Source organism: Orbicella faveolata, unplaced genomic scaffold, assembly GCF_042242905.1.
Source record: "Orbicella faveolata isolate gen_17 unplaced genomic scaffold, um_ofav_v1 contig_35, whole genome shotgun sequence".
NCBI classification, from domain to species: Eukaryota; Metazoa; Cnidaria; class Anthozoa; order Scleractinia; family Merulinidae; genus Orbicella; species Orbicella faveolata.
The window spans coordinates 4,628,802-4,643,378 of NW_028301564.1; the positions used below are offsets into that span (position 1 = coordinate 4,628,802).

The window sequence follows — 14,577 nt, forward strand, 5'->3', positions numbered from 1 at the left end:
TCAGAATTCCTGCGACAACAACAGAAACAGGTGACCCCATGGCTGTTCCATGCAACTATTTGTAGTGTTTACCGTTATAGTGAAAGTGAGTCGATGTAAGGCAAAGGTTCAGTAAGTCCATGATGTCTTCTCCAGAATACCCGGCCACTTATTAGCATCTCATTGAATAAGAATAGCAACTATTGTTATATACCTCGTTCTTCAAAACACTCCGGCACATGTAAATCAAGTGGCCGGGTATTCCGAAGTTTCTCCTTATTTAAGAATTAGAAGAAAAGAATAAAAAATCAGAGGTCAACTTTGCCGTTTGCTGTCCGCTGTAAACGTCATGCTTAAACTCTCTATTTAGGGGATAGGGGTGTGGGCTGGCCGGGGGGGGGGGGGGATTCCTATACAAAAGTAGATGGGACTGTGGACAACATTCCTTATAAGTACCAGACTGTATTCTGGGTATCTGGCTTCAGTCTATTTATATCTCTGAGACGTAGATTTAATGCCAACCCTTTTCTTTTTCAGTGAATAATGACCAGCTGGCTGAGAGCCATATCCAAGACAAAAATAAGTTCTTCACAAGTTGTTCCTGTTTATTTACAGTTTCCTTTGAAAAAGAACACTAACATAGAGACTGAAAAAAAAAATAAACAAATTTTAAACAAATAATTAAATAAATAAATAAATAAATAAATAAATAAACAAATAAATAAATAACCCAGTAAGTGCTGTCAAGAGGGTCCCTCTTGGAATTTTTTGTAGATACAAAAAACAGACTTATGGCTTAACTAGGGTGAAAGCTTTTTTTATTAGTTTCGTTTATGTACCAGCTTTAGCCTGAAGTATCTTTCTGCATGCTGTATCAGCAGCTAAGTCGGCAGGTCTTTTACTGTGCCAGTTTCTCTGGTAAACATTTGTTCCACAATCTATAAACAGTGAGGTACAGTCTTAATACCTGCACAGAGTTGCAGTGTGCAAAGGAGCTTGGTGTCTTTTGATTGCACTAGGATTGGCCCCGGCATGAAGTAAAATTCTCACACATTCCATGTAACCTTGAAGGCAAGCAACATGCAAAGCCATTCCAAATTGATTCTTGGATTTCTCTAGGTCAGCGCCCATCTGCATTAGTATTTCTAGGCAGTTAACTGTCCATTTAAGGTCGCCTCGTGTAGGGGTGGGAAGGTAACTGCCAGTGAAGATTCCTCAGTCCCACCTTCTATAAACAGACATGTACACTTTACCGATCCTTTGGCACAAGCAAAACACAGTGGGGTACTTCCATCTATGTTACGTGCACTTGCCTCTAAAAATTAAGGAAAAACCACCAAGTAAGATGGGTAGCGTAACATTCTAGCAGTTCACAATAAATTTGACTTCGTTTTTTGGAAGGATTAGGATGTTTCTGTCATGTTTGTCCCAGTTCCGTAGTTCAATCTTTAAGAGCTGTTTTTTTTTAATTCCTTGTTTTTGGTCTGCCATATTTTGGGGTCAAAAAGAGGCATTCTCATGCAATATTGAAGATCCCAGGTGATTATTTTAGGTTGGCATCACAGTCCCTACATGTCTGGCTATGCTGTCTCTGTCAAAAAAGACTATAATACTACACAGATTAACCTCCCGATACAGTGGGAGGTGTGGTCTGACAGGCCTTGTGGTTAGTGCGCTCATCTCCAGACCAAGCACAGGCGGCCCAAGCTCACGATGCGAGGAGTTATTATTTATTTATTTTTTTAATCTTTATGCGAACGTTCAGCGCGTGAAACGTGACATATTTACCGCCAACATCTACTATTACATAACCACCGAGTTTGGTTACGCGAAACGTGACCTTCGTCTTGCAGCATATGGTGGTGTTGTGTTACAACAGTTTGAATTTATAAAGGTTTGTATTGGGAAAAACGGTAATCGACATTATAGCTGAAATTTTGATATTTTTGCAATAAAAATGACTTACCTTAATGCCTTGTTGTCTTTTCTATTGTCATCTCACTTCTCAGCTCGATCCAAAGCCTTTTAAGCGAGTTATCGCTTTTTGGTTTTCGTCTACTAAGAAAGAGTAAAGGCTACACACTCGATTCTGGACTGACCCTCACTCGAAGCGAAAAAAACACACTGAAATCCCGCCAGCCGCCCCAATTCCTCCCCAGAATCATAGTACAGGGTTAAGCGCTCCCTTTTAGTTAAATCCCAAGTCAAATTCATCTCTACAGTTCACGATACAAAGCTCTAAATCTAAGAAAGCTAACCATCCGGAATCAGTGATCATGCTGCCGGGATCAACCATGGACACATTAGAAACCCGAGCGGAATGCCGGGATAACAAATTGACCCTGACCAGGGGAAGGGGGCGCACAGTTCTCGACAAGCCAGGTACTTTGCTCGACGGTCCCCTGGGTAGATTTTAATCCAGGCCGCCGACGGAGCATTGCTATGACAAGCCAATCAGTCCCTAGGGAACTGTGGAGCAAAGTACCTGGCTTATTGAGAACTGTGCACTCCCTTCCCCCTGTCAGGGTCAATTTGTTCGAGTGTGGCCATGGATGGTTCCGGCAGCATGATCACTGAGTCCGGATGGCTAGCTTTCTTTGATTTAGAGCTTTGTAGCATGCGCTGTGGAAATGAATTTGGCTTGGAATTTAACTGAAAAGGAGCGCTTAACCCTGTATTATGATTCTGCGGGGGAATTGGGGCGGCTGGCGGGATTTCATTGGTTTATTTTCGCTTCGAGCAGAGGTCAGTCCAGATTCGAGTGTGTAGCCTTTACTCTTTCTTAGTGGACGAAAACCAAAAAGCGATAACTCGCTTAAGAGGCATCGGATCGAGCTCAGAAGCAAGATGACAATAGAAAAGACAACAAGGCATTGAGGTAAGTCATTTTTATTATAAAAATATCAAAATTTCAGTTATAATGTCGATTACTATTTTTCCTCAAACAAACCTTTATAAATTCAAACCATTGTAACACAACACCACCATATGCTGCAAGTTGAAGGACACGTTTCGCGTAACCAAACTTGGTGGTTATGTAATAGTAGATGTCGGCGGTAAATATGTCACGTTTCACGCGCTGAATGTTCGTATAAAGATTAAAAAAAAATAAATAAATAATAACTCCTTGCATTGTGAGTTTAGGCCGCCTGTGGACCAAGTGGCCCGGGTTGGAGCCCTGGCCCGGGACATTGTGTTGTGTTCTTGGGTAAGACAATTAACTCTCACAGTGCCTCTCTCCACCCACGTGTATAAATGGGTACCAGTAAACTTAACGCTGGGGGTAACCCTGCAATTGACTTAAGCATCCCATCTACTCAGGGGGAGGAGTAGAAATACTCCTAGTCACTTCATGCCACAGAAACCGGGATAAGCTCTAGCCTGATGGTGACTTGGCTCGTATGTAGACTTTCCGTTACCTTACAGCCATCTCACATGACACTGCTACCAAATTATTGATAGCTGCATGCAGACTAAGCTGGACATATTTGCAGGCTATACAGCAATAGACTGTCCACAGACATTTATTGTTTGCTACAAGTTTATTATTTTAAAACCCACTGAGGTTAATACTTTGATTCATTGTGATTTTGACAAACTCATGATGAAATAGAGGATCTGTAGACAGACTAATACAGCAGTAATACATACATCAGCTCCTTTGGCAATCAGGACGTCTACGACCTCAGGATGACCACCAAGACATGGTTCATGTAAAGGTGTCATAAGATCAACAGTTCCACCATTAACATGAGCCGCAAAAGAAACCAGCAGTTTTATAAGTTCAACATCTCCACGTCTTGCTGCAATATGGAGCGTCGTTTGCTGATTAACTGGATTAGCAAAGTTCACAGAGACTTCTTTACAAGCCAGCAAATGCCCTATGAATTTCCAGTGTGTGCCTGTTATCTCTGATCGCTTGCAAAAGAAACTCATTTGAGTTCATCATTTGATTCAGCTGGAGAAAAACAAAACATAAAATATCAAACTTTATAAAATGACTGAGATACAATGCACATTCTCATTGGTCAATAAGTGTGTTTAGATGAGAGTAAGTAAATACAGTTGTGATGTTTTAGATTTGTGCATTTTTTTGAGAAATATTTTCTAAAAGCAATAGAGTACTTTTTCCGTGTTTACATAGCCTCATCTAAACACTCAGGGTGTTGGGAGAATTCTCGAAAGTTAGACAAACCTGAGATGAAGTCAAGGGTTTGCATAACTGTTTTGAATTCTCCCAACTCCTGTCGCATTTAGACGACGCTATGTCAACATGGAAAAAGTACTCTGTTGCTTATATACACGACAGAACAACATAAAATTATATCTGTTTTTTTTTAATGTACGTTATGCATATTGAAAGAAAAAAGCAGATACAATTTTATAGATGTCTTGCTGTAGTAGTCAGAGTAGTCAAGGAGAATATTGTGTTTCAATGTGATTACTAATGGTCTGTTTGCACGTGCAGACCTAAAATGTGGCCCAACACTGGATCACCTAGGAGCGGAGGACGTTCCACAGGAAAAAAAAAATACCATCTTTGATGATGATGCCTGATCAGGCGAGACTTGCATCATTGTTATCGCAAAGCTGCGGCTTGCGGCATCTTATCGGCGCAAACACTACAAAGTTCGTTTTCACATCATATGTCTTTTTGAGTGTCCGTGTAAAGCATGCAGCAATTACCTCAAGACTTGAGCCAGCCGAGAAATCTTCGGTTATTTCCTAATCATATCTGAGTGTATTCTTGAAAGCTACAATTCATAGGTTTTCCGGTGTTGCCGATTATAAACAAGGCCTGGTCACAAAGTAACATAACTACATACACCCTGTAGAGTACGGACAGTAGCGATACGATAACAAAACCAGGACAAATAACTAGGTTGCTTTATAAACATTTTCCAAGACATTTTTTTTTAAAGATTTAAAAATTTAGATTTATTGTTTTAAAGTTGCAGGATAGAAGATTTTAGGGCAGTCTTGGTGAATTTAGAAGCATCCGCATCATCTCACTGTACCCTGTAGGGAAAGGAACTGTGATTCGCGCGCTTGTCCCGACACTTGATCAGTCTCACGCGGTCGTTTAGGAGGAATGCAGTGATTTCTAGCGAAAAGTCGTTTATCAAGACCGTACAAAAGTCATGAGGAGCTAAGTTAAGGACAAGTCAACTGTTGTTGAGGAAACTGTTTGCTCCGAAGGGGTTGAAATCAGACAAGGATCAAAACATTGATAGAGGAGGTTTAGCTCCGGACGGTTCAAGCTCAGAGTTTTCTGAGGATGACACTCCGCTCGCCGAACATATAAATTCGCAATGAAGTAACCGACCAAATGATGCAGGAAAGCAGCGTCCATGGGCCTCTTTATCTAAGAAAGGGGAATTTGTTATCCCATGGAAAAAGAAACAGACAAAAGGTATGAACTTTTATGTGACTACAGGTTTGATCAAGTTAGCTGTATATGTCACAAACATGTGTTTACAATAATCATAAGCTTAATTAAGAAATAAGGGGTCTTGTACCTTAAAAACATTTTTTTTGCAAAACAACTCTGTTGAACAGTTTTGGTACCACGTTAAAGGACTTTGCACTGTGACTTCAAAAATGAGCTTTCCTTTTCACATGGCACGATAGTTAATGAATAACTAGCTCCTAAGTGTTAAAAAGTGGTGTTCATTATAAACACGGTAACGTAATAATGAATGGTTCGAGAAGCATGGAATTAAGGTCATTCCACTGAAATAGAACATGCACTGAGATTTTTGTGAAACTTTACCTATTGATTGTTTATATTATAGGAACTTAAATTTTGAAATAAAAATGAGGGGTCCCCATGTTCGTTTAGTATTAACAGCACCTTGTTTATACCCATATAAATCCTTATAATAGCACCATGATTGTAGTCACGATTGCTTGCTAAATTCACCTTTCCGATGATTGCTTTTTGTTCTACACTGAGAATTGGCCCGTATTTATTTTACACACTCAGAGAAATTTATTACTCAACTCAAAACAACAGAAAAAAATGATAGGTCACCATACTCCTTTGCGAGAAAATGACGATTTGCCTCTATGGCGAGGTCCAGCTGTAAAGAAAAAGCCGCCAGTTTTTAATGTGCGTGCGCTAATCACGGGTGAAATTATGCAAAGTAGGGATGCACAATGCGATACTGGGGATTAAGTTCATCCTGTCTGTAAGCAAGTTGTCCAGGAGACAAACCTCAGAAGGCAGTGTTTTGAGGGGGTTTTTCTCGTATAATTTTGAAAAAGTACACTAACATTAACTAATAATAACTATGTTAACTAAACAACAGGGAAAGAAATTTCATAAATTGCAAATTTTAAGACCTAGATAATTGTGTCCTTTTCCAATGTTGAAAATTTGACAACATTCGGTTAAAACCCAGTGGAGATACATTGTATCATGTGCGAGATATTGATGATCCGTCTATTCGGTCATTTTGAGAAATAAGGCTTTAAACTTTTACTTTGGTCTCCAAGAACCCAATTTAGTCTTGTGAATGGGGGGAGGGGTTAGAGGCAAGGGGAGGGGGTATATCGAAAGGTTTCATATAAATGATCCATTGAATACCTGAATAAATACCAGTCACAGAAATGTTAACCAAGTACAAGGAGCGTATAAGATGGTAGAGGAAACAATGTTCAGGACCATGATGCAAAATTCTCATAAGTACACATCTTTAAAGCTTTGCTTTAAAGTACCATTAAAATGTACTGAATTGAATCCGTTTTGTGAGTACTTTTAGAGTGTAAACAATGGTTGCTATGGGTGTTGCTATGTTGAAATATAGCTACCAGTTTGCAGATTTCTCTATTCAAACGTAAATCAAGGAGTATATTTAAGAGGAAAATCATTTCAAAATATGATTTTCAAATGAACAGGAATGTTGAATGATCATGTTCCGAAAAAATGGTTTTTAGGAGAAAAATTTATAGCTGAGAGTATAAGACCCCCTCAAGGTGACTCCCTATAGAGTGCAAGTTAGAAAAAGAAACTTAGTTAATTTCTCTAAGAGTTTTCCCCATAGAGATTTACCAGTATGGGTACTGTTAAAACAAGGCTTACTTTTTGGTTGTCAATTTTTGGATCAAGGCTGTTACCATGGCAACATCACATCTAATGACAGGCAGATAATAAATATGATATTATTATTCCTCATTTCAGCCTAAACTCCGTAGTGTTTATACTTTCCTGTGGTTAAATTTTGTCATACTTTGCCACATCATGGAAATAATATTGCCTGACATTTTGAATTGGTAAAAAGTTAAGGTTGTTCAGATGGTTTTTCCAATATTCTGTAATTTGTCATTCTTCTAAATATATTAGATTAGCTCTGACAGATTTTAACAAAAATAGGGTAATTTGTAGGAATTGCATGTGATTACTACTGAGCCAAATTTTAAAAAAAATTCACAGAAGAAACGCAAAAAAATTCACTGTCAGTTTTGCTTTTTGTGCTCATGTTGACATGATAAAAATCGAAAAACACTTGTGTTTTCCTTTGAGCACGCGCAGATTACTTGTGCTTTCGTCCTATGTACGCATGCAATCTTGAAACTATAGCAGGGTTCTCCCGAAAATTTGAAGTAGAAGGAGAATAACTTTGAGTAGGCGGCCGACAATGCCGATAAAAAGACGTGGAGTGGTTTTGTTGGAGCCATGTGGAGCGGGGGGAGGGGCGGGGGGGGGGGGCTGACCGCAACCTTTTATTGGGGGGTCCGGGAGCCTCCCCAGGAAAAGTTTGAAGTTGGGGTTCTAAAAAGTGCATTTCAGTGTATTTTAAGCAATTATGGTTTTGTTCTTTTCTCAAAGAAAAGCAATTTCAACGAGAAAAACATACACTGATACATGTAATATAATGTGTTAGTTGAACAGGTTAATCATCGTCATCCGTATCAAATTCGAAAAAAATATCAAAAATGTCAAAAAGGTTCTCATTTTGTGGTCATCACGCGTGTAAAAACAGATGAGAAAGCCAAACGAGAAAAGAGTTTTGCTGGCATTGAAGGTGCTAGATTGAGGTTTGACATTTATTTTGTTACAAGACAAGTTTTGAGTGGCTTTGACACAGTGCTAGGGGTGGAATTCATTGAACGTGATGAAGCTTGTGATTGGTAACTGTTGCAAGTAGAAGCCTGTAATACTGTGAAGTTTCCTGCAGATTTAAGCTCAGAGTTTTTTCTCATTAAGCGTGCAGGCCATCATCAATGTTTTGAACCTTTGTGGTAGTTTGGGTTTTTCGTTCATGATTTCAAAAGTGATAAAATTAATACAATCAAACTTAAACTTGGCATATTTTGCAAATGTTTCACTTTATAATGAAGCCTTGAAATAGTGCATGTATTTATTCATACTTCCCTGCTCGATAAGCTCGCCTGTTTTATATCCCACTTTCAATATTTACACAAACATCTTACGGCTGCCTAGTTTAAAGATTGTGTAAGATCTTACAAAGTTTGTTTCTTTTGTTGAAAGAAATCTTTGCAGTTATTTGTTTTTGAAAATCCTCCATGTGCGAGCCAAGCACTGGGTTGCATGTCGTTGTGTTTAAAGAGGTAATTAAATTACGCATACATTCACTGGAGATAAAAGAACTAAGTTTAATTATATTTTTGAAAGAAAACAACTTATGACCTTCGTTTGTGCCATCTCTATTTTCTTTTCAATTTATCCCACGTACTGAACAGGGATTGCTGGGTTTTTCGTTTTTTGATATTTTAGTGATAATCTTTGATTATTGTTTATAGTAGATTTTTAACTTTTAGTACATTTGAGAGGGCCACAAATTTAGTAGTTGATAAACTATTACGTGTCGATAAATAAAGTCTTGATTTAATTTGATTTGATTATCAGAGGAAAAACTGAACTTTAACTTAACCCCGGCTGTCAAATATTTCAGTGCTGCTGTCATGGCTCGGTGCCCACGTCACGTTTTTGGCAGCAATTCTCACGGCCCGAATGATTTCAGATTTCTTTGATCTCACGGCTATAAGAGTTGTATTTTTTAATCCTACGTATTTGTTGAGAAAATTAGACATATTGTTTTTAATGCTTAATTTTATAGACGGATAGGCTCACATTGTTACAAATAATTTTTTTCATAATTTATTTACTATGAGTAGCCGGCGCGCCAAGGACGGCTAGACGGTGAATTTTGCTGGTAGCCGGAGCTTACGGAGAACTCTGCTATAGGGAGCCACCTTAAGCTAAGGTCTGGCATGGCTTAAATGTTGCATTTTACATGCACTGAATCTAATTGCCGAATTAAGGACTTTGTATTTAGTGTCTACTAAATACAAAGGTTTTTGTGCCAGGTTAGGACCACACGGAAAAAGTAGATCTTTGCAAGGGCTATTGGAATCCACAAAGAAAAATTGGGTGGCCACACATTTTTTTGAGATAATTAGCCTTGAATGTCCACAAAAATGCTGACATCAGCAATATCTGAAAAAAGAAGGAAAGAATATTTCTTCAGAGATTTCCTTAGAATTCCCGTTTAGGCCTTTACATACAGAAAAGCAAAGGCATTTATAAAGATACAGTATATTGTAAAAGGAAACAAAAAACATTTTTAATATGTTTTTAATCACAAAATTGTTGCAACAGCGCTTTTAGTTGTCTCTGACAGCCTTCCTATGGTTCAGCTGAAATACAGTCTAAATACCGTTAGCTCACAACCAGAAACTAATCATGTGTTGAAAAGGCTTGCTACTTCCATTTCATAACATAAAATGTAGGGGTAACCATACATTTTTCAAAGTTATTGATCTTTTTTGAAAACTACGGTGCCTGTTACATTTTTTCCTGTCACCTCCCCAGTAAGTAAAACATTTGCATATCTCTATGCCATCTACAGGTACATGTTTACAGTTAGATTTCAGTTAAATTTCTGACAGATAACAGCTAGTTTTTCAGCTGGAAGACTTACACAGTTAGTGGTTAGCGATATGCTGCTATTCTGGTGTTCCTGGTTTAAGTAGTTGATTTGGTCACAGTAGGAAAATTTTGCTTTCATTAAAGTCGTGTACTTGGTAGCAAAATTTATTGCGTCAATGTCAACCCAGTGTGCATGTGGTGCTTAAACCATGCCTTGCGTGATGCACAGAACATGTGCGCACTAAGGCTTTAATCAAACCACAGTGAAACTATAAACAGCCGAATAACAGGACAATGAATGGGGCACCACGCTACCACAACAGCTTAAGAGCATGCTCAACTCTGGTACTGCTGACCAGTACTGGTATTTGTTGTGTAAATCAGGTTGTTCTAATGCTAACCAGGTGCACTGACATGACAAAAGCAGAGATGTCTGTACAAAGTAAGGCCACCCCCAGCCTTGCTGCCATTCACAGGCCAGGTCACCAAGTAGACAACTGTAAAATGGTCTATTAAATGCGAGTTCAGTCGGACATTTGACTGATCCAGTCAAATATGCGACTGGAGTTTGACAGTTGATTTAAATGCCGCATTTTACATGTGCCGAATCCAATTCATAAATTCTGTTAAACTATATTTTACCAATGCATTACTCCACAGTTTTGTGCTGTATGACATGTGCCCAACAAGCTGGTGGGAATTTTTGGTGGCAATGGTGGTAGAAGATGTAGATGGAAGGCTGGTGAGGATGCTAGTATGTGTGGTTCTTGCTTCAATCCAATCGTGCAACGTAGTTATGGAAAACCAATTACTTTTTGGCTGTCAAGCAAAAACCGTTCTATGCTACATGACATGCAGGGTAGGAAAGCAATATGGCAACTGTAATGGCAATATGGCAATATGATAACTGGAGGCTGACTAGAAAACTCTTGGTTACTTCAGTCTCCAGACTCATACAGTACACTTTTTTCTTTGTCTATACTTTTCATTGATATAAAGGCACTGTAAATGTACGAGTAAATAAAGTTATTGTTGATGTTGTATGGTCGGTCCGTATAGGGAAAAACTGTGACCAAGGTCTTGAAAATGCTGCCCAAGGTCACAGGCCAAGGGCAGTAGTTTCAAGTCTGACGTCACAATTTTTCACAATACGGACCGACCATAAGCCGGCCAATAACATGTTTATCTTTTTTTCCTGCAGTAAATTGGCTTACAAGTGGGTTTGTTTATGCAACTTTGTCATTGAATTGGCTTATGCGCCGTCTACAAACCATTCTTAAAAAATCTAACGAGTGAACAAGCAAGTAACTCCGATACTAGACAAAGAAAGATGTATTTAAGATTGAACAGATTTATTTTGAACTTCTTTATGTTAGTTGCATTTAGTTCACCAGTTAAGTTCTGTGAAAGTGTTTTTCCAGTGTGAAATTTCGTGCAAAGATTGAAGTTGTACTACAAAAACAATTTCTGTCAGCTGTTGCAAATCACTTGAAATCAGAGTTTTCTAACATAAATTGAGTAGCAAATAGCGAGGAAATTTGTTAAGTGTATTCCACAGAAATTCTCTCAAATACAGCAACGATCAGAGAGGTAAACCTGACTGAAATTGACTCAATTTTTTACTTAAAATTGTACAGAAAAGGACACACAGGATTATGCACCATTACAGCGCCGAGCTACAAACAGCCAAACAACTTCAAAAAATTCAATTGAATTTACTTACAATGACTTTCCTTGCCATTTAAAGGTGAATAGAGATAAAGTTGCATTGATTAATCGTCGATGGAAGTGTAAAAAGGTCGAAAGATTGACGATTACAGCTAATTCATTCACAAATATATATCAACTCGACGGATTTCACCTGCTGTGGCGGTCCGGATGAGAAAATTCCGCCCGCTCCAGGAACCAATCAGATTGCAGGATTTGTTGAATTGCATCTGCTCACGAGCTGAGAAAAAGATAAAATAGTGTATGCGGTGTTTCGTACTTCTCTTCAGCAGAGTATAAGACTCACTAGCTTGACATGCCGCAATGCTTTTTTGTATGAGATGCTCTACTTAATTTGAAGAAGAGGCAAGGCAAGACAAAATGTAGCGTGTGCCGAAGTTTTTTTCTCTTTTTTCAGTAGAAGATGGAGAGCAAAGTCTATGAACTTGAATTTGAGCGGGAAAGTGAAATGAAAATCAGAGTATAAGAAGTAATGCACTGTCATCGGCATTGTAAATCGCACGTCCTCTATGCACGAATGGTACTTGAAAGGTGTGAACAATTGAAACGCAAAATGTGCTCCTTATCATTGTCAGCCCTCTTGATGGGAAACTTGAAACAGAGTCTAGGAAAGAACACGTCGCTCGCGCTCAGCAATTTTATTTGGCACAAAAACTGCTAAGTTTAAATCAAATGTTGAACTTATTAATTCGAGTCGACCCAAATTAGTATTAGATTCAGAGTATGTAACATGTAGCATTTAAACCGGGCCTAAGCTTAAATGACTTTGTTTTATCTTGGTTAATCACTGCTCAGTTTTTCAATTGTCCTGCCTTTCAGAACTTCTTCAAGTTTTCAATTTCAACATGAGAGAGGGGAAGGAATTACTTCAGCATGTCATACAGTCTTATAGAGACACTGCAGTTGGAGCAACCTTCAAATTTGAAAAGTTAGAGCTTGTTCACATTGATCAGCTATCTCGTGAGGTAAAGAATTCAATGTTTTATCCCTTGCTGGAACCAAAATATATCATGAAGTCATTTTTACATCAATTTGCAATAAGCTTACTTTTGCTTGTCTTTTGCCTTCTTTGGGCTGCCTTGTGTCATCATTCATTGTGTATTGAATCCATAACCATTCTCCCAAATTGAATTTTAATTTTTAAGTCAGGGCGAATCTTGTGGATATGTATGTATGTATGTATACGGGATGACACGTGACAGACCTCTGGAGCATATTTTGCCCTATAGGTAGACTGGGTACTAGTACTAGTACTATTTCGAGTTATCATCCATTTGTTATCTGTTTGTAATCCGTTTAAACGCTTCATGAAAACAAGCATTAGGCGAAGCGTGTTACGTTACAATCAAACTGTTCAAATGGCTTTTGCAACTGTTCATAATTTCTTTGCATCTCTTATAATGGAAAGAGGTATCAGTTAAGAAAATCTAAGCATCCGTTAAAACAGCAAAAGCAATCTGTTAAAAAATCCAAGCATCTGTTTAAAAGGCAAAAGCAATCCGTAAAGAAATCAACTGGAAGCATATATTTCCCGTATCCGTTTAGAAAATCTTGGAACCGTTATAAAAACATTTTAAAAAACATTTTAAGCTTACTGTTAAAACGAACAAAGACAAATGGTGCGTTCCTTTGCGGTAATCTGAATCAGGATCAGTGACCCAAGATCACTCAGATCATGGTGCATCAAAGGAACTGATAAATCCACACTGGTCATGGATTCATTGGTTCCTTTGAAGCAGCATGATCCGAGTGATCCAGATCCACCTCAAAGGAATGCACCCAAAGTTAACCAGAAGCTACAGAGTTCAGAAGACAGACAGACAGAAAAGAACAGTAAAACAACTTATCAAGCCAAACAGAAAGCCTTGGTATGCATGTAAAAAAATCAAGTTGGTGTCTCGTTCATGAATGCTCAATTTCCAACCGTCTTATGTTGTGTTTTGTTGCAGGTTAAGTTTTTAAAGTTAGCTTGCCTTAGTATAAATTTTTGTTTCCTTTTTTTTATTGAAAACAAAAACATTGAATTGAAATATACATGTAGTCACTGTGGTAGTCGAATGAAAACAATTAATGACGACTGTGTTTGGGTCACATGAATTCACGTAAAACTATGGTATGCGATGTCCCACTTTGTTTAATATTATAACAAACATACCTTTCTGGTAATCAGTGACCTGTGTTCTATTTTGTGATGAATCATACTGAGGTTGTGGACAGTATATTTCTAGCTTGAGAGGCATGTCAGTCGTCGTCTGAGGACTGACATTTCAGGCTATGAGCAAACTTCCCCCACCCTGTCCAGGAAAAGTTTTTTACTTGCGTCACCTGAGCAGGCATTGGGAAGGTAAAACTGGTAAATGAGCCTATGGCCCATGGCATTGGAAAGTTATAGGTCATTTATAACAAGTTTGGGCCATTAGGGTAAATAAATGGACCATAAAAACATTTCGACAAATGATACGTAATTCTTGATTGTTGTTGTTTTATACTTTTACGCATGTTTTGAACACGTGTTTGTGATCTGGAAGGTCCTCATGTCTCGTCATGCTGCTTGTTTTAAATGTTTTACATGTGGCAGTCCTAGTACGACTGTTCTTCTTGCCATGTTTTAAGCAGACCTTACAGTACACAGCATCCCCCTTAGGGTTCGTAAGCAAGCAAAGGCAACAAAGTTAGCCACTTGCTTTGAAATTTTTGTTCATTAAAAAACTAGAAGGCTTGGAAGCTTTGAATTCATTGTTGTTTTCAGGATCACAATTCGTTGTGGTGGACTCGGCGTTCATAGTGGAAAAAGGCAACAATGTCTGAGTCTTGTCCAATTTCATAACTTTCGCTTTCAGAGGCTTATTATTTTAGCTAATTACAGCATGCAAAACATATTCAAATCAGCCGATTCTATCAGTGAAAACGGGAAGCACATGGATTGAGCAAGAACCACAAACACTTTTATAAGGTTGATTAAAGAGCGAAGGCAT

At 38.3% G+C, this 14,577-nt stretch overlaps 2 protein-coding genes, 1 long non-coding RNA gene and 1 pseudogene across 5 annotated transcripts in view; 1 reads left to right on the top strand and 3 right to left on the bottom strand.

Moving 5' to 3' along the window:
- The window catches only part of LOC149102702 (uncharacterized), a 96,048-nt gene that overhangs the window by 14,490 nt on the left and 66,981 nt on the right, over positions 1-14,577 (bottom strand). The gene's annotated exons all lie outside the window — the stretch shown is intronic.
- Positions 564-1,271, bottom strand: LOC149102703 (ankyrin repeat and SOCS box protein 9-like; annotated as a pseudogene).
- LOC110042387 (protein phosphatase 1 regulatory subunit 27-like) lies at positions 781-3,915 on the bottom strand. Its single transcript, XM_020747754.2, has 2 exons — positions 3,631-3,915; positions 781-1,294 (listed from the first exon to the last, which is right to left on the bottom strand). Exons 1-2 carry the CDS (start codon positions 3,913-3,915, stop codon positions 1,274-1,276), a joined length of 306 nt encoding a protein of 101 aa, XP_020603413.1. The 3' UTR covers positions 781-1,273.
- LOC149102704 (uncharacterized) overlaps positions 2,340-14,577 on the top strand; it is a 234,512-nt gene continuing 222,274 nt past the window's right edge. The window contains exons 1-4 of one of the 3 annotated variants that reach the window (XR_016202160.1): positions 2,340-2,857; positions 4,932-5,392; positions 10,535-10,733; positions 12,422-12,567. This is a non-coding gene — a long non-coding RNA (uncharacterized LOC149102704). Of the gene's footprint in view, positions 2,858-4,737; positions 5,393-10,534; positions 10,734-12,421; positions 12,568-14,577 lie in introns of those variants that run through there. The other 2 variants (XR_016202166.1, XR_016202167.1) reach the window with 2 other exon arrangements.